This window comes from Pelodiscus sinensis, chromosome 6 (assembly GCF_049634645.1).
Source record: "Pelodiscus sinensis isolate JC-2024 chromosome 6, ASM4963464v1, whole genome shotgun sequence".
NCBI lineage: Eukaryota > Metazoa > Chordata > Testudines > Trionychidae > Pelodiscus > Pelodiscus sinensis.
In genome coordinates, this window is record NC_134716.1 from 81,473,951 (window position 1) to 81,494,053 (window position 20,103).

The window sequence follows — 20,103 nt, forward strand, 5'->3', positions numbered from 1 at the left end:
ACTCGTGAAGTCATTCTGCCGCTCTACTCTGCACTCGTTAGGCCTCAGCTAGAATACTGTGTCCAGTTCTGGGCGCCACATTTCAAGAAAGATGTGGAGAAATTGGAAAGGGTACAGAGAAGAGCGACAAGAATGATTAAAGGTCTAGAGAACATGACCTATGAAGCCAGGCTTCATGAACTGGGCTTGTTTAGTTTGGAAAAAAGAAGATTAAGGGGGGACATGATAGCAGTTTTCAAATATCTAAAAGGGTGTCACAAGGAGGAAGGAGAAAATTTGTTCCTCTTGGTTTCTGAGGACAGGACAAGGAGTAATGGGCTTAAAGTGCAGCAAGGGAGGTTTAGATTGGACATTAGGAAAAAATTCCTAACTGTCAGGGTGGTCAAATATTGGAATAAATTGCCAAGGGAGGTGGTGGAATCTCCCTCTCTGGAGATATTTACGAACAGGTTAGATAGACATCTGTCAGGGATGGTGTAGACGGAGCTTGGTCCTGCCTTGAGGGCGGGGGGCTGGACTTGATGACCTCTCGAGGACCCTTCCAGTCCTATAATTCTATTAATCGTTTCTCTTGAGCAGAAATTACTGATCATTCCTAATTGCCTGAATTGTTAACCGAGCTCAAATCTTCAAAAGTATATTGTTCCTTTTACTAGTTCCCTGTTTGAATACATGCATCCTCAATTACATCAGAATTGGCCCGAGTACACATATAGCACATAGTTAAAAACTGTTCGTTGAACAAAACTGTCACTATAGAATAGATCAACTTTTACAAAGTGTCTAAACAGCTAATCAAAATTCTGTTTAACTGTAGTTTCAGGAACTTAGTATAAGTAGGGTCCAACCAAATTATCTGCCATGAAAAAATGTCACAACTGTGAAACCTAGTCTTTTGTGTGCTTTTATTCTATAATATGCAGATTTCACAGAAAAGAAGCAGTGTTTCTCAAATTGGGGGTCCTGATACAAAAGAGAGTTGCAGGGGGATCAATTGCAAGGGGATTAGAAGGTTATTTAGGGGGCGTTTGCAGTATTGCCACCCTTACTTCTGGTGCTGCCTTCGGAGCTGAATGGCTGGAGAGTGGTTGTGGTCGTTCAGGTACCCAGTTCCGAAGATGTTGTTGGCAGCAGCACAGAAGTAAAGTTGGTGATTCCATCCCACCTCATTCTTATTTCTGTGCTGCCAGCAATGGCTTTGTCTTCAGAGTTTGGATCCTAGCCAGCAGCCACCGCTCTACAGCTGTCCAGCTCTGAAAGCAATGTTTCTGCCAGCAGCTACACAGAGGTAAGGGTAGATGTTCCACAACTCTCCCACCCTACAATAACCTTGCAACACATCCACAACTCCTTATGGTCAAAATCCCTACATGTGCCACACACTGAAATTTCAGATTAAAATAGCTGAACACATGATATTTATTATGTTTAAAATCCTACAACTGTGAAATTGACCAAAATGGACCATGAATTTGGTAGGGCCCTAATCATAAGGTATGTCAAAACACTGGCATGATAACTTACATAATAATAAAACAAAACCAGTGAAACCATGAACCTATTTGTTGGAACTTCAGTCTGGAATGGACTTTGCTACAGTGGTTACATCTAGACTGCAGGCTTCTTGCGCAAGAAGCTTTTATCAGAAGAAATATTCCACAAAAACTTCTTGCACAAGAGCACATCCACACTGCAAAAGCGCATTGAAAAAGCAATGCACTTTTGCGAAAGAGAGCGTTCAGACTGCATGAATGCTCTCTCAAAAGTAAGCACTGACTGGTATGCATAGAATGGCCACCAAGGTACTTGTGCATTTTCCTCTTTTTGCGCAAAAAGAACTCTTTTGCAAAAAAGCTTCTTCCTCATAGAAAGAGGAATACCAATTGTGCAAAAACCCCTCCATTCTTTCAATTTTTTTGCCCAAAAATGTGCTTGAGCTGTGGATGCTCCACAAGTTGTTTTTGAAAAACGGCCATTTTTCCGAAAAAAATCTCTGTAGTATAGACAAAGCCTGTGTGGTATATACAGAATTGTAGCAATGCTTGATGTATTTCAACATGAATTAATGTTCTACAGATATAGCACAGCATTGGTTTTCCAAAGATACATTTCTTGTATCTTCCTTTTAAGTACATGGCAGAGTTGGCAGAGAATCAAGTGACTTTTTAAATCTTTATTTTAGTTATCAGACGTAAGAGGGAAAGAACAGGTGAAAGACAAAACCATCCCCACAGCGAAAACAAGCCTCCTTCATTAATTCAAAAACTTTTGGCTGATTTTTTTTTCTTAGTTGCAAGCACACTGAAAACCCACAGATAGCCTACAAAGTCTAACAGGACAGGAGTGGGGAATGTAAGGCCCTGGGACTGGATACAGCCCCTGGCTTGCCTGGATTTGGCTTTACCCCCCAGCATCAGAGATCTTGAACTAGTGCTCCAGTCCTGCACCTTCCCCTCCCCCTGCATGGGGCTGGAGCACCAGCAAGGACTCCCTACCGCAGGGGTGGGGGGAAAAGGGTAGCCCTGAGCTTCACAGGACCGGAGTCAGGCAAGCCATGGCTGGACCCAACCCAAAGGCTCTGACTGGTGGGGGGAAGAAGTGGCTCCATGCACTGCCACTCCCCATCTCGCCGGCTGGGGAAATAGCAGGGCAGCAAAGTGCTGCCTGGCGGCTTTTCCCATGCCACTTTGTTTGGTCATAATTGCGACCAATAGGAACAGCAGGGGGCAGTGTTTGGGAGCAGCAGGGGACATGGAGCCATGTGTGTCCTTAGGGAGCTGCGCCAGGTAAGTGCCTCCACATTGTCTAGACTCTGCACCACTCCTCCCGCCCAGACCCCCCCATTCCCAGGCTGCTACTGCACCCTATTTCCCACCCATCCCTTCCTCACTCCCCGACTCCACACCCAAGCCCATCAGTGAGGGGTTTTGTTTTGGGGGGTTTTTTTGCTCCTCACTTTTGTGTGGCCGCCAACTGATTTTCTGTGGGTCAGTGGCTTCTGACCCAAAAAAGATTCCCCACACCTATGCTAACAAGATACTAACTTACTACTTTTTAACCTAAGTATTAAAATATGTTTCTTAGAAAAGTAGTTCATAGAACATATTTCCTGGAATTTTATTCCAGAATTAAAGTTTAAATTTAGTGCCGTCTCTGACATCCTCTGCAAGGCTTCCTTGTACTTTGGCACTATCACAAAGTTTTTTTTCTTCTAAGTGCTCTTGATATGCACAGTTCATATCTGTGGTTTCATCTACCCTTTGCATATAATTTTCTTCATAATTCCTGGATGGCCAGGAATGTGACTTTTGAAGTGCTCTTGTAGAATTTTGATGTATTTTTGTGTTGAGAATTGAGCAAGTGTTGTTCTGAGAACACAAATATGCAAGATCATTTGATTTGTGAGATTCTGAAGCCGTATCCAGATGGTTCTTCAGAGTAATGCCCTCTCCTGAAAAACTGTTTTCTTTACTGTGCATTGATGCATCTTCTTTTTCTTCCAATGCACGAGCTAGCATATAACTAACCTTTCTTTGATGAGCCAAAGCCTCTTCTTTATCATTCAGCTGTATTCACATTAAAAAGAAAAAAGAAAACTAGTTTATAAATTATTCCTTAGAACTACATCATATGAGAGTCAACAGTATTTGTTTGATCAGAGGGAACTAAGGTAACTTAAATCAATATGCCTTTGCAAGATTTTAAGATACTAACCAAATCTATTAGCATCCTAAGGATTTCATGAGGATTATCCAAGTCTTCCATTTTCCTACAGTCAGTATCAGAAATAAGCATACCCGTCAACTTTTGACCCAGATTTTTCTTGTTCCCTTGCACCATACCAAGTCCTGAAAAAAGGAACAGACTTCATTTGAAATACACAAGGACATAAAAAACTAGTATTCTTTAAGCAAACAAGATGCTAACTTTGGGATAAAATGTACATTTACAAAATAAGATATGGAAGGAACTACCACCTTATAAAGCAGTAATCCAAATTATAGTTGACTTTCATTGGACACAATATGGCAAATGGTTTTGCAAGCAATGCTGCCCAAGCCCACACCAATGATAAAATAATCTTTGGCTGCAAATATGGGTCAACAAAATGGAAACTTCTGGAACTGCATGAGAAGTTCATTTTGGCTCTTGTTTAAAGCCTATGAAATTCTTGACATCCACCGATGAAAAAAAAAACACACACAAGAGGCTAGGTATTATTATAACAAACAATTCCTATTTGTTTTGGGTTTTGTTTTTATAAAAAAGGGACACTGTGTATGCTAGATTAAAGAAGATTTTGTGAAAGAAATGTAAGTAGTTTATAAGTCTTAAACTACTACATATATATATATATATATATATATATATATATATATATATATATATATATATATATATATATTAATTTAAATGAAGATAAAAATAAAGGGTATGGACATTTTAAATTCTTTTTATGATCAGGACACATAATTAGTGAACAAAGACATCAGACTAATCATTAATTTCCTGCAAATTTCCTGCAGGATCCATACAACCTACCCATGCCCTCTACACAACCTCATGGCACACATCAGCGGTATATAGAGCTGCACAAACTTGTGGTGCAATGGAATCAGATGTATGGCAAATTGTTGCCAATATGCTGTGCAAATGTTTCAGTGTAGCCACTGTGGAGGCTGCTACAGGAGAGGGGTGATACCCCAGACTGATCCCACCATCCCTGATATGGATAAGAATTCTTGTCAAAGTATGAGTTCCTGTCATGATGCAGGGGGAAATTCTGCATCGAAAAGTAGGAGACCATCTGGTTTATCTTGCTCAATGTTCTTTAATGGGGCAGAGGGACCCAACAGAAAAGGATGGAGAATCCCACAAGGTAATATTGAGAGTCAGCATTCTTGAAACAGCAGAATTCCTGTGGTACCAAGTAAATTGGTACTAATGCAGCAGTTGAAATGAAGAGTAATGTTCATCTGGAGCATTTAGATGCTGGGGCTGACGGTATCTGGTGCTTTGATTTTGCTGGTACTGATGAACCAGAAATACAGGACACTATTGCTAAGTCTGATGTAGGTGATGCCGTTCTGCAGGAGTGGATGTCCTCGGCCACTCTGACCTTCACAGATGGTATCAAGGAGCTGTGCTTCTCTAAAGTGCTCCAAGATCTCCCAGCCACACAGATACCAAACAAATAGTCCTTCACCTATGTGATACTGAGTCAAGGAGGCAAGGCATCTGACAATGTGGACTTAGCAGGAGATTGGCGCCTTTTGGGAGCTAATTCTTGTGGTGGGAGACCAAGAGTCCTCTTCCTTAGTATCTTCCCTGAGTCCTTCACTCTCTTCTCCCCCTTAGAGGAGACATTAGCCAGGATTGAAGGGGCACTGGAGACAGATGTATAGGAGCCAGTCCCTTGGCCTAATTCAGAAGAGGCTGCAGGGAACAGTCCATCATCCAAAGCATCAGTTTGGTCGTCTGATTTTTCTATGCTCTAGATTTTAGAACCAAGAAAAAGCCACTTTTGTAATACATAGAATTCCTCCAAGCAATAGCAGCACTTAGACTGGCTATCAATGAAACTAGACACACTACACCAAGGGTCTGTAACCTATGGCTCTAGAGCTAAATATGGCTCAGTATGGAATCAAATATGGCTCTTCTCTCATTCCCAAAATACAGTTCATGACAGAGCTATGAAAATGGACCATCAAATTGACAAGGAACAAATGCAAAACTGGAGTACAGCTACTTATTTTTTGCTTCCTTTGGACAAGACAACTGACATGTGTGATGCTAATCATTGTGTATTCTTGGACGATATATTTGTGGAAATGCTGTGCATGAAGAAATGACTGAGATATTGCCAATGAAAAATCAAGCAAGGGTCGAAGACATCCTTAAAACTGTAGTGAACTTTGTAAACAAGAAAGAAATACAGTTGGATAATCTTCTGTTAGTGTGTACAGACTAGGTGTACCTTACATGGTCAGCAAATACAGGGGATTTCTTACTCTTTTGTCAGAACAGCTGAACTGCCCACTTTTGAACTTTCATTGCATTGTGAATCAGGAGGCACTTTGTGCGCAATCTTGTGGAACCGAACTCAGAAATGTAATGGGACTGGTTGTTCACATTGTCAATTGGATTCTTGCACAAGCCTTTAATAACCATTAATTTCTATCACTGCTCAAGAAAGTAGATTCTGAATACCCCAATCTAATAATGCAGAGCAATGTTCGGCTGGTTATCTCATGGCCAAGTTTTGTCTCGTTTTGCCGCCTGCATTAATAAGATTAAGTAATTGTATATGAAGGGTATCAAAAGCCCTGAGCTTTCAGACTGAGACTGATTGCTCAAGTTTTACTATCTCGTCTACATTACTGGTCATTTGAATGAGTTGAACCTTAAGCTACGAGGGCAAGGAAATACAGTCCTAACTCTGCAACAGGCAGTGTTTAGATATGAGTCAAAATAGACTGTCTTCATCAAAGATAATGAGATGGACAGACTGGCACATTCTAAAAGATTACAAATGTTTTGTGATTTGTGTCAGAGAGAGAATCCAAACAACAGCCTTGATTTGCAGCAGCTTGCCAGGTTTGTTTCTGAGCTCCTGATGGTATTCAAGTCTTGTATTGTTCACTTTTACAAACACAATGCTCTGTTTAAGTTTATGATTCGTCCACATAAAGCATCCATTGAAGAACTAGATCTGACAGTCATTCCAGGTACTGGAGGCCCTCGACTTGCAACGCAATTGGTTCTGGGGGAAGTGTCACAAGCTGTGGGAGTCATAACTTGAATCTCCATTAACGATAGGTGCCGTGCACCGTCATAAATGCGGGCCAAGAATGGAAGTCAGGGGTTTTCGGCCCCTTCCACACTTACAAAAATGGTTGTAAGTGCGGGAGGTCGGATCTCACGCAGTTGCAAGCTGGGGGCCTCCTGTATCTGAGTCAGCAATTTGGAAATGGAAATAGCAGATTTCAAGGAGTCGGATATCTGGATGGAAAAATTCATCAAGCTGCATTCTGATTAAGAATGCCTTGCTCGGCAACGTACAGAATTGGCAAATTTGCACAAATGAGCTGATGTGAAGGAGCATGATGATAATCTGATTCTGCAAAGCTGGGAAGAACTTCCTGTCATACACCATGCAGAATGTCAGGTAGGCCTTACTTTCAATGCTTTGGTCCACCTATGTGTGTGAGCAGGCTCTCTCTCATTTGAATCACATCAAAGGTAATTTGCGCTCAAGACTGACACAAGACAGCCTGAATGAGTGCATGAAGCTGAATTTGACCAGTATGATGTAAACTTCAAAGAAATGTGCAAAAAGATGCAGCAGCAGAAGACCCATTAAATAAAGTCCTCGAGTACAATGTTTCATTTATGCTATTCTTAATCATCATGTCAATTATCAATAATATTAAGTTGTATATTTTCAGTCATGCAAATGGGCAATCTTATATTGGCTCTCTGTTCACCACTTGTTCTGAATTTTGACGTAGTTTGGCTCTTTGGTTTGAAAAGGTTGTGGACCCATGCACTAAACTAACCAGAGAACAACAGCAAAAGATGACAGATGTGACAGAGCAGGTTAAAGAGCTCGATAGAAGGGGAGAAAGGCAACTCTAGAAAAAATAGCAACAGCCCTCATTAATTAGGAGCAGCTGAGGCAGGGCGGCTATAAATCAATTAAAGGCCAGGTGAGCTGACTTCAGAGTGCCACAGGACCTCTTTAAAAAGCTTCCCAGTGGGGGAGGAGGAGAGGGAGTGGAGAAGGAGTTTGGAGAGTGGAGATGGAGAGGAGCTAACAATTGATAAGGAGAATCAGAGAAGCTGAGCAGAACAACATCAGCACTGCCAAAGGCTGTGAGGGGCTCCGACAGGGACTGTTTGGATACTCCCTTCCCCCCATGTGGCCAGAAACTTTGGCAGGTGTCTGAGAAGAACTGTTTACTCAGCCCCAACTGGCCAGGGGCATCGGCCCCAACACCAATTTGTTTTGCCAAGGGGCAGAAGGAAAACACTGAGAAAAGGCAAGTGGGATTTGTACCATGGCCCCTAAACTGCAGGACAGTGGGTGGAACAAGGGTCTGGGACCCAGGAGTGGGACTGCCACTGCCACATGGGGCATGCACAATCTGAACATGCTAGAGCTCCATCTTAGGCTCAGGTTGTAAAAAGGAACTGAGGGTGATTTGCCTGTTATATAACCATGATGTGTAACATGAGGTTGTATAGAAAGCATGTGTGATCTGAACAGATACTGCCTATGCAAAATCTCCAATCAAGGGTTCAAGAGGCACATGTGTACCTGAAGTAACTGAAGTGGAACATTACTCAAAAAAGAACAAACATTTCCTCTGCAATATTTATAATATTTACACTATGCTACAATAGAATAACCTAAAAGTGAGATTGATAAAAAGACCAGTCTATTTTCATGGTTCAAGCTGAGTGCACAAGATAAAACAAATATAATAAATGGTGTAAAATAGGAGAGATTCGCTAATCCCTGCAATTTTAATATCCAATGTTATAAGTGCCATAGTTAAAGATTTTTTTCAGTGATACTATTCAGATGGTATCCTTTGAAGACAAGATTAAAAAAAACTGAATTGAAAAACCTAGACTGGTATATCCTATATGCTTTTACAGTTATTGCTGGGGATTACAATCAAGTGTGATTAATATACAGAAGACCTAAAATAAAAGTTGTGAAACCTCCAGCAGAAAAATCTCTAACTAGATGATACTATATTGTGATGTATTTGCAGTTTTTACATGACATTTCCCATTTTCTTGATTCTCAGAATTCCTACATCAGCAATTGGATCCCAGTTGTAATGAAACAGAATGCTGTAACTCTTCAGTAAATCTATCCTCTTTCCTACAGATACTTATTAATTTTTCTTAAATTCCAACAATAAAAAATTATAAAACATGACATTTACCGTTCTCTCTGAGGCGTTTCCAGTTTATAAGTTTTGTTTCTTTTTTACAGATCTTATTCACTTGCGTGAGCCGCAAAGCCTGGTCCTTTCTCTGCATTAACTGCTGCTCAAATGCAATTCTGAAGGCATCTGCCATTATATATGCTTCTTCTTTACTCTTCTTCAGAGCATCACACTATTTTTAGTTAAGGGAAAATTAGAATGCATTACACAAATCAGGAAGCCAAAATAGTCTCAAAAAATCAGACTGTCTGTTAATACAGTATAGCAGAACATCTTATGCTATCATTGAAAGAGCATTGCCAACTCAGCCATGCACGTACGAGGCCTCCCTGGGTGAATTGAAGTACAGGAGGAGCTCACCAGATACGATTAAGGAAGTGAAGACATTAGTCCTGCCTTTAAAACAATCGTGGTTTTTTTGTTGTTTTTTTTTAAGAAAAACTAAAGATTAGCTTTCTAAAAGAATAATTGTTAGGTGGGGATTGAAATCCTTACAGAGAGGCTGTGTCTACATTGGCGCGATCTTGTGCCAAAGCAGCCGCTTTTACACAAAAACATGCTGCCTGTCTACACTGCTGGGGAGCTTTTGCGCAAGAACACTGACATTCTAATGTGTGAAATCAGTGCTTCTTGCACAAGAACTATGATGCTCCCGCTCAGGAATAAGCCCTCTTGCGCAACTGTTCTTGCGCAAGAGGCCAGTGTAGACAGGCAACATGAATTTCTTGTGCAAGAAAGCCCAATGGCTAAAATGGCCATTGGAGCTTTCTTGCGCAAGAGAACGTCTACACTGGCACAGATGCTCTTGCGTAAAAGCACATCTCTTGCGCAAAGGCACATGCCAGTATAGACGCTCTCTTGCACAAATACTGTAATGCAAGAACTCTTGCGTTAAAGAGTATTTGTGCAAGATCATGCCAATGTAGACGTAGCAAGAGAGAGTAAGAGAGCATACGTAACACTTTATATGGTAGAGTTTGCAATGAAACCTTCAGCATGGGTCCCAGAAAGGAGGATTCACTGTAGCAATGAAGCCACCTCCCAGAAGCTGGCTGAGTTTAACACCATTAACCAATAAGCATCAACTTACTGGGTAAACAGCCGGTTAAACTTTTAACAGCCCTAGTACGCACCACAAACACACACACATATGCATACATACACACACGTTATCTGCACTAATTGGCTCTCTTACACAACTGTTTTACTACGTCCTTCCAGGACAGCTGAAAGAGAAGCAGGAGAGTCGCATGCCAGTTGAGTTCAGCACAGCTGTCACAAGTAGGTTGTGAACATATGCAAGAAAGTTCTATGTTCTATTTTAAAGTCAAATTCCAAGAACGTCCTTGTAAAAGAGCAGCACTGCTCCACTGTCAATTAAATATAATACACAATATATACTCTATTGGACTAGAGTACCCATAAGGCACTTATAAGGATTACAAGGGATGCAGCAACTGAATCGAAGATTAATACAATCAAATCTAGCAAATCTAGTCTTGTTTTACAAAACCTTTCGTGGATAAAGCAAGCTTTTTTTATATCATATAAAACATTAACTTATATTAACCGATTACATTTGGGCTCCAATACAGCCAAGAATATTTGCTGCTATTTTCAACTTCTCTTTGAATCCTAGGAATGATCATAATGTTCTATTCAGATATGGTGAATTTGCACCAGAAAAATGAAAAAAAGCTATGAAGCTGTGTATGTATTTCATGTTTTTCCCCTTTACTGATCAATAATTTTAAACTATCCATTTGCTTTAAAACCACCACAACTTTTAAAGAGCTGATAATTAAAATTTGGAGAAAATGTGGACACAGGTTTAAAGGCTGCTGCATCTTGCACACACTCAATTGTAATTTGTGGCAAAGGTTATAAGAAAAATAAGGGAGTTGTCCCTCTGAATTCCACAGAAGGAGGGGAGCTTAAAAATACCAGCAACTTGGTTTTAAGAAAAAATTATGCCTGGACTATAAGATTGCATGAGTCGTAAAAGTGCTATTTTTGATCTCTAGGGTGCTATCTTCCTCCATGTAAAATTGCCACACTGAATACCTGAAATTAGTGCTGAAAAACTGATTTGGAAGCAAAAGGATTTCTCTGCCTCTCATGAAGCTCCTCCCTCTCTCTGGGAACTGCTAAATTCTCCCTACCAGTGGGGACCTAAATCTAGTAAAATGACTAGCCAGTTTCCTAATAAAGCTATACTGGCCAACCTTCTACTATAGATACAGCTTACACAAGCAAGAGTGCTTTTGCTGGTATAGCTTATACTGGTTTCTCAAACAAAACATGCTGTATAGATTAGACTTCCCTGGTCTGGCACCCTCAGGACCTGAGATATCCTGAACCAGCGAATTTTTCTGGATCGGGGAGGTCAGTGTTCCCCTGCTGGCTGCCCCCGCAGTTCCTGTCCTGGGAATTCCCTGCCCCATTTCTGGCCCTGCTAATGCTGGACCGGTAGGTAGGGCTCCCTGTTCCTGCTGCCCGTCTGCTGCCCCAGGATCTCCTGGGGTTCCCCAAGGGAATTGCCTGGCTGCTGCCAGCCCTGCAACCACAGGCTGTTCCCCGGAGTTCCTGGCTGGGGCTGCCCAGCCACCCATCCCCGCTGCTAGGGTTGTCCTGCTGCTGCTGGAGATTCCATGGCTTCCCCGGATGCCCACCTCTGCCAGCTCCGCTTCAGCCAGGAGTTCCCCGGTGGAGGCTCTCTTCTCACCCCAACCCTCCACTACTACTGGGGGTTTCCTGGGGTTCCTGGCTGGGAGCTGCCTGGTCGCCAACAGCCCCACTGCAGCCAGGGATTCCCTGGCTGGGGCGGGAGCTCCCCAACCACTGCCTGGCCACCACCTAGCCCCACTGATGCCAGGACTCCCCGGCCACTCTTGGCCCTGTTGATGCCAGGGCTTCCCTGGCCAGGGCAGGGACTCTTCAGGTGTTGCCTGGCCTAGCCAGGGCTCCCCAGTCCCTGCATTGTCTCAGCTGGATCGGGAGCTCTTTGGTCTAGCAACATCCGCAGCTCTGCCAGACCACGGATGTTGCCGGACCACAGAATCCTGCATTTGGGAGGTTCGACCTGTACTGATAAAAGTGCTTCTTTGCCAATATTTCCATTTATACAGTAATTCCTCATTTAACACGTTTTCGTGATAGTGCGATTTTTGGGGGAGAACGTTTGTTGAATTACATGACCGTCCCCAGACTAACACGATTTCCCCAGCCATCCCGTTGCCACCGGCAGCGCAGGGCTTCCCTCACCTCCCTGCAAAGTGGCAGAGGGTTCGCCGCTCGCTGCACCATTCCCTGCTGACTCCCCCTCGCCAGACACCTTGCCCTCTCTCCTCCGCCCCCGCTTACAGGCAGGGGCAGTCCGAGGCTGGCTGTGGCAGCTGGCACCACAGACGGAACGTGCGATCGGCGCCCCCGCCTGCATGGTCGTCAATGGCTGTGACGTCATCATTGGGTGTCCGGGCGCCTCGTGACGTCATCATCAGGGCATGCCAGGCCGGTGACGCCCTAGGTGTCCGCCGAGTCTACCTATGCTCATGGGCTACCCCTGCTTGCAGGCCAGCGGCTGGGTTTCCCCAGCCGGCCTGTCACCGGCGGCTGTGCGGGGCTTCCCCCGCCTCCCTGCAAAGCGGCAGAGGGTTCGCCACTCACTGCACCGTTCCCTGCCCAACCCCCCTCACCGGACGCAGTGCGGGTCCTGGCTGACCCGTCACCTGGGGCATATTCCTAACCCAATCCCCCTCTCCTCTCCTCCCCTTCGCTTTCCCCAGGCCAAACACCTCCCCTCCCTGCTGTAACCCAGTCCCCTTTCTCCCCCCAACCTTATGTCCCAGTCCCAACAGACACCTCCACTTGAAACGCAATCCCCATCTTTTCCATTATGTTCAATGGGAAAATTGACCCCGCATAACACTTTCACTTAACACAATCATTTTCTGAAACATATCTATAGTGTTAAATGAGGAATTACTGTAATAGGGCTTTTGCCAGTACATAAATGTTGTAAAACAAAAAATTACACAAGCAAAAGTTTCTAGTGTGTTACTACTACTGCTTATTTGTATTACCACAGCATTCACCAAAGCTTCCAGAGACATTTAAAAAGCACTGTTTTATTTTTATTTTATTTTTTTGAAATGTACTAGACTGCCCAAGCAGCAAATATTCTCTGAAGTTTTTCATGAAAAAGGTATCTATGTTGCTCCACATTCAAGTTAAGCTATATTACCTCTTGTCTGAGCTGAAGAAGCTGCTTTCGTGTTGCAGCTGACATTTTAGCACAGGAACAAGGCTCTCCTCCAGGAGCATTACAGGTGCAGGCTCCAAGAACTGCCAGCTTAAAATCCAATAGCATTACACACCAGTTACTCAAACAATTCGATGTTCACACAATGTAATTTAAAGAATCTAGATTTTTTTACCAATAAACAATACCTTGAAATATTAGTGGAATAGTGGATAGGGAAACCTAAATTACTTACACACACGTCATTTACCTTTGACTAAACTAAACAAGTGATAAGAACTATTCAACCTCATAACATGCATCTCATGGAAGTTCTTGAGCTCCTTTTCGACTGTTCCTCCTGCTCTTTAAAGTATTTCTATGTTACTAATCATGTCAGTATGGTATTTGATATTTGCAGTACCTTGGGGAGGAGAGGAGAAGGGAAGTAAACCCTGATGGTGGGCACCTCCATAGGAGTTTAATGTGTTTTAACTTCACACTGTTAAGTTAACTCTTGAGTGTCCCCCATGTAGACAAGCCCTGAACAGAAATATGTCCAAAGTCAGGGACAGAGACGATTTGCTATATTATACTCTAATTTTGGGACATGTGCATGGATAACCTCCCCTCCGCCTTTTGAGCATTCACCTGTTTAGACACATAAAACCTGGAAAGATGTATTCTGCATAAATTAAGGCTATGATTATATTACAGAGGTCACAGAAGTCACAGAATCCGTGACCTCCAGAGAACCTTGTGACATTGGGGTACTGAAGCAGCCTAGCCACTGCTGGCAGCAGGGAACCTTTCTGCAGTACCCTTGTCACTATGGACTGCAGACGGACCCCTGCAACAGACCAGCTGCTGCAACCAGCAAGATTGCTCAAGCTACCAGTGCCACCAGTGGGGGAACCTGGAGCTTTCCAGCCACAGTGGGACATCCATCCCACAACAGCTCCTAGCCTGTGTGGATGGCAGAGAATCTCCTCCCCCCCAGCTCCCAATCCAACGAGTAAGGGGGGGAACGCACAGCTCTGCAGCCATCACCATAGGTGAAGAGATCCTGGAGTTCCACAGCAACCATGGGTGGTGGAGGGATCCCAACAGCTGCTCAGCCACCACGGCTGGTGGGGCCTAATGCAGTCATCACAAGCAGGTGAGCGCCCCCTTTCCCTGCCCCCCCGTGATCCTAGCTCCGCATAGTGTGTGCGTGGAATTTCCCACAGCTCCCGGCTCCTGCCCCCTATTGGCATCAGGGGATTTCATAGTTCCCAATCTCCGTGGGCAATGAGGGGAACTCCCCCAGCTCCGCAGGATAAAGGGGATCACCCCAGTTCTGAAGCTGACCTCTCCCAGGAGCAGGAGGCTGCAGCTCCCGCTGCTGCATGCAGCAGGGCAGGGTTCTGGACCCGCCTCCATCCTCATTCTGCTGTGCTATTTTTGACTTCCGTGAATTTTAGTTTATTGGTCTTGACCTGTTGAAACTGGGTGGACTAGACCCAGAGGCCCTCTGCTGGAGGCCACGGTGTCCTAGTATACTTGTCCTAGGTAAGGAGCAGTGGAGAAATCCTGCAAGCAAGCTAGAGTGGCTACAAGGGAAGCAGCCAATCAGTGCCCAGGAGGACCCTATAAAAAGGAGCTGCAGAGCCAAAGACAGGGCAGTTCCTCTCTAGAACTGGAGGATCATGGATGGTGTGGCTGGCTGAGGGAACTGCAGCACAACAGATAGCCTAGTGCTAGTAGCAAAGAAGACAGGTGAAATAGGGCTGCTACCCATTCTCATGAGCACAGAGGAACAAGACAAAACTACTAGCTGGCTACTGGAACAGAGTTGAGAAGAGCCTTTATTTAAGGGCAAAGCAGTGACAAAGTCTAGGGCCCAGAGTATTAGGCAGGCAGGCCTGAGTCGTTCCCCCCCGCCACCACACACACACACACAGGCTAACAGGGAAGGATCTACAGTAAGACATCAGTAAACTCCCAGAAAGGGACTGAACTGTCAGGAGATCCAGCTGAAGACTCATAGACTTTAAGGTCAGAAGGGACCATTATGATCATCTAGTCTGACCCCCTGCACAGTGCAGGCCACAGAATCTCACCCACCCCCTCCTAGAATAATCCTCTCACCTATATCTCAGATATTGAAGCCTTCAAATACTTTGAAGACCCCAAGATGCAGAGAATCCTCCAGCTGTGATCTGTACTCCATGCTACAGAGGAAGGCGAAAAACCTCCAGGGCCTCTGCCAATCTACCCTGGAGGAAAATTCCTTCCCGACCCCAAATATGGCGATCAGCTAAACCCTGAGCATGTGGGCAAGACTCAAGAGCCAGACACCCAGAAAGTTCTCTATAGTAACTCCTATCATCCCTCCATTGACCTATTTACCTCTGATAATGAATGGTCAATTAGTTACCAAGATCATGTTATCTCATCAAACCATCCCCTTCATAAACCCATCTAGTTTAATCTTGAAACCAGATAGATCTTTTGCCCCCACTACTTCCCTTGGAAGGCCATTCCAGAACCTCACTCCTCTACTTGTTAGAAACCTTCATCTAATCTCAAGTCTAAACTTCCTACTAGCCAGCTTATATCCATTTGTTCTTGTGTCCACATTGGTATTAAGCTTAAATAATTCTTCTCCCTCCCTGGTATTTATCCCTCTAATATATTTACAGAGTGCAATCATGTCCCCCTCAGCCTTCTTTTGGTTAAAGTAAACAAGCCAAGCTCCTTGAGTCTCCTTTTATAGGACAGGTTTTCCATTCCTCGGATCATCCTAGTGGCCCTTCTTTGTACCTGTTCCAGTTTGAATTCATCCTTCTTAAACATGGGAGACCAGAACTGCACACAGTATTCCAAATGGGGTCTCACCAATGCCTTGTATAATGGCACTAACACCTCCTTATCCCTACTGGAAATACCTCGCCTAATACATCCCAAGACCGTATTAGCCTTTTTCACGGCCATGTCACAATGGCGGCTCATAGTCATTCTATAATCAACCAGGACTCCGAGGTCCTCCTCCTCCTCCGTTACTTCCAACTGATGTGTCCCCAGCTTATAACTAAAATTCTTGTTATTAATCCCTAAATGCATAACCTTACACTTCTCGCTATTAAATTTCATTCTATTGCTATCACTCCAATTTACAAGATCATCCAGATCTTCCTGTATGATATCCCGATCCTTTTCTGAATTGGCAATAGCTCCCAACTTTGTATCATCCGCAGATTTTAATCAGGACACCTCCACTTTTGGTGCCAAGGTCAGCGATAAAAAGATTAAATAAAATTGGCCCCAAAACTGATCCCTGAGGAACTCCGCTAGTAACCTTCCTCCAACCTGACAGTTCACCTTTCAATATGACCCGCTGTAGTCTCCCTTTTAACCAGTTGCTTATCTACCTCTCAACTTTCATATTAATCCCTATCTTTTCCAATGTAACCAATAATTCCCCATGTGGTACTGTATCAAATGCCTTACTAAAGCCTAGGTAGATTAGATCCACTGCATTTCCTTTATCTAAAAAATCTGTTACTTTCTCAAAAACGGAGATCAGGTTGGTTTGGCACGATCTACCTTTTGTAAAACCATGTTGTAATTTGTCCAAAACAGACTAAGAGGACAAAACCATTGCTTCCAAAAGCAGGGCTGGGACTGGTTTAAAGACTGTGGACATACCCAACCCGAAAGGAGGCTCACAAGAAAGGGTGGCAACCCTATTACACCTGTCCGTGATTTTTACTAAAAATATCTCTGACAAAATTGTAGCCTTGTACATAATGCATTAACCCTTTTCTTTTTAAAATAAATAAAAATGCCAAGCTATTCCCTGGATAAATGTGTAAGCAAGGTATTACTGCAGATAGTTAACACATGAGGACATATCTACACGTGATCTTAGCTTTTAATAGGCCAAGAAATGATACTATTATATATAGAGAGTTTATTAAAAGGCTTAGGTGCAGATTTTCAAATGTCTTAAGTGATTTAGGAGCACAAATCCCAATGTCTTTCAAAAGGGAGTTGTGTTTCTAAATCCCTGAAAAACTTTTAAAAACATTCTCCCTAACTGTAATTGAATGCCAAAGTAATCAAGAGACCATTACAGTGTAATCTTGCTAGAATGAACACTTGCAGAAATGTGGTTACAATCTCTCATGTAATACTATTTGTTTCTCTCAATCGCATTTTCCTCCTGGTAAATTAAGGAAGCTTTGGATATATTCCAGATGGCTTTCTGGAAATCTGTCAGACCTTAGATCACATAAATTGGATTCTCAGCTGTTCATCATCATTTTTGCCTCACTGACAGAATGACACAGAGGATAATGGAATGCTTTCAACTGACCAGGAGCCTGCTAGAAGCATGGCTTTCACCATACAGCATAAGGACAGTCAGAAGAATTGTCAACATGTGTATGCTGTGCCTGGAAGATCTCAAGAGATTACCTCTTGTAAGAGAAAAGTGCCATGCTTGAGAAGATCATGCTAAACTTAACGTAAGTAGGATATCCTGATGCTTCTTCAGTCTGTTCTTCCTTTCCATGACAGTAGCAAAGCAGAGTGCCCGAAAGAGTCACAGACCATTACTGCATGCAGTCAGTAACAGGAGGCATTTCTCTTTTGTTATAAAAGTCACACTACAACTTGTACCACCAAAATCCGGCACTCTCTGGTGTAACAGGACTGTGGATGCTCCTGGTCCAGAGACCCCGGGAGCCTAGGGGCAGGAGGGCACAGCTGGTTTGGGTGTCAGAGTCAGCAGCCCAGGTGGGAACAGCCTGGGACCGGAGCCAGGCATCAGCCTCCAGCAACCCTTGGGAGTGCAGGACTGAGGCTGGAACCCCATGGCAGTGCAGGGCCAGGACTGCACAGGGCCAGAGTTGGAGCCCCACAGCTTCCCATGGCTTCCCCCAGCTGCATAGGGCTGGGGCTGCGTAAGACCAGGGTCAGAGCCCAGTGGCTTCTCCTGGCTGCACAGGGCCAGGGCCAGAGTTCCAGCCCACAGCTGTCCCAAGCTGCGCAGAACTAGAGCCCCATGACAGGAGCTGGAACTTATGTCACCCAGGGAGCCAGCAGTAGCTAGGCAGGCAGCCCAGCCAAGTTGGGCAGGAGGGCAAGGCAAGGTTGCCTGCTGGTGCAGCCTGCCAGCAGTAGCTGATGGACTTGGGGGTCGGTGGCAGGAGATCTCCCTTGGTCTGGCAAATTCTCTTGTTCTGGACCAGTCAGGTCCCGAGGATGCCGGACCAGAGAGGTTCAACCTATACATTCTGATGCAGTATGAAAATGAATATTTGGAAAGAAATATTTTGTGAAATTTCATTAATTGATCAATAAACAAAACGTTTAAATACATCTTCCAATCAACCACATTAACTGAAATGAAAAAAAAAAACCCACCACATTTTCATACTTACTTCAAGACCTGTGATTTCTGTAAAGCCACTTTTATTAATGGACATATTTTCCTGAATAATCTTCTGTTGTTTTACATCAAGCATTGCAAGAAACTCCAAGCGCTGTTGATTCAAAACTATGAAATTCAACATTGAAAATTATTAGCTTTTCATGCTTCTAATCTCTCTACCTGACTTTACTAACCAAGACATTACAATAGAGTGACAGATCTCCTACAGTTAAGTTAAAATCAGCTTTCTGTTCAAAACTTGAATCCTCAGAGAGTGCTCTAAAATCTACATCATCTAATATATAAAGGAGAATGTTTGTAAGTTTGTGCGCTAATAACTTGGACACTAAGAGCTACTGCAACCAAACTTTGCATGGAATAACCTTTCCTCTAGGAGAAGGTTTTAAGGTACTTTGGGACCCGACTGAGGTCCCGCCCTGCCCCCCGCGGTACTGGGCACGAACTTGGGCACCCCTCCTGCATGTAGCCTCCTCCCACCCGCGAGGTTACATAACCAACCCTCTTTCCCCACCCCCATGCGCACAATGGCTCGGGCACCCGCCCTGTCCCCCCCAGCATCTGCAGCCCCGGGTGCAAGCTGGGGCGCCCATTCCGCATGTAACCTCCCCTCCACCCGGGGTCGCTCCCTACCTGCCGCCCCCACCCTCCGGAAATCAAAACCAAAGCCGGCCAGCCTTTCTGCTCAGCTCACTGGGCTTATCCGAGCAGAAGGAATCTGTGTGCCTGCTGCAGCACAGGGTGAAGGGGCCGGGTTAAACCCTCCATGTGTTACACTGCTGTGAAGCCAGTCAGCTGCTGTTCGTACTGTGAGTGGGGCTCTTCTGTATCTGGTTCCAACCATCGGGGTTAGATGTAAGCTCTGAGCTTTTGCTTGCCAAGGCAGGGCGGGTAGATCCCTGAGCCAACCTTGCAAAGAGAAGTCCCCTTTATACTGGCCGCATGACTGTGTACTGTTCTCCTGGGAGCTGGCTGCTTGGTCCTGAGGGGAGGAGGGTCTTGCTGCTCTCTGAGGGTCAGGTGTGGGCCAGGAGCCATCAGCCCCCAGGGTCTGTGGCTCTGGGGGTCCCCTGGCTCAGGGTCTCCTCCTTTCCTAAATTTTCTAAATTTTGTTCCTCTGGTTTCCCGAGCAACACCAGGTAAATCCAGCTAGTTAGTCATATTGCATTGTAATTTGTTGTGCTGGTCACAGGGTTCCATTAATGATCCAAATTTGGGGCCATATGATCAAAGCATTACTAAAATAAATTCCTGAAAAAAACCCTCAGCTTCTCATAAAGTTGAGAATTTCTGGCAACCTTTCCCCCTCCCCCCCTCAGATCATTGCATCAGTCTCCAACATTCAAGTATTTCCCACCAGCCCTTTGGAAGAAATCAAATTAAAACCGTTGAAAAAGATTTTGCTTCTCCACTTGAACTCATTGCAAACTTCATGTGCTTATTTTCATGTTCAATAGATT

The 20,103-nt window shown here is 44.2% G+C and overlaps 1 protein-coding gene across 2 annotated transcripts in view; it reads right to left on the reverse strand.

Annotated features, from left to right (window-relative positions):
- Positions 1 to 1,401: 1,401 nt before the first annotated feature.
- CCDC125 (coiled-coil domain containing 125) overlaps positions 1,402 to 20,103 on the reverse strand; it is a 40,876-nt gene continuing 22,174 nt past the window's right edge. For both annotated transcript variants that reach the window (XM_006124319.4, XM_075932230.1), the window contains exons 8-12: positions 18,636 to 18,751; positions 13,210 to 13,317; positions 8,964 to 9,138; positions 3,715 to 3,848; positions 1,402 to 3,566 (exon numbers count right to left, since the gene is read on the reverse strand). In XM_006124319.4, the coding sequence (XP_006124381.3) occupies positions 3,129 to 3,566; positions 3,715 to 3,848; positions 8,964 to 9,138; positions 13,210 to 13,317; positions 18,636 to 18,751 (971 nt within the window). In that variant the 3' untranslated portion in view covers positions 1,402 to 3,128. The remainder of the gene's footprint in view (positions 3,567 to 3,714; positions 3,849 to 8,963; positions 9,139 to 13,209; positions 13,318 to 18,635; positions 18,752 to 20,103) is intronic.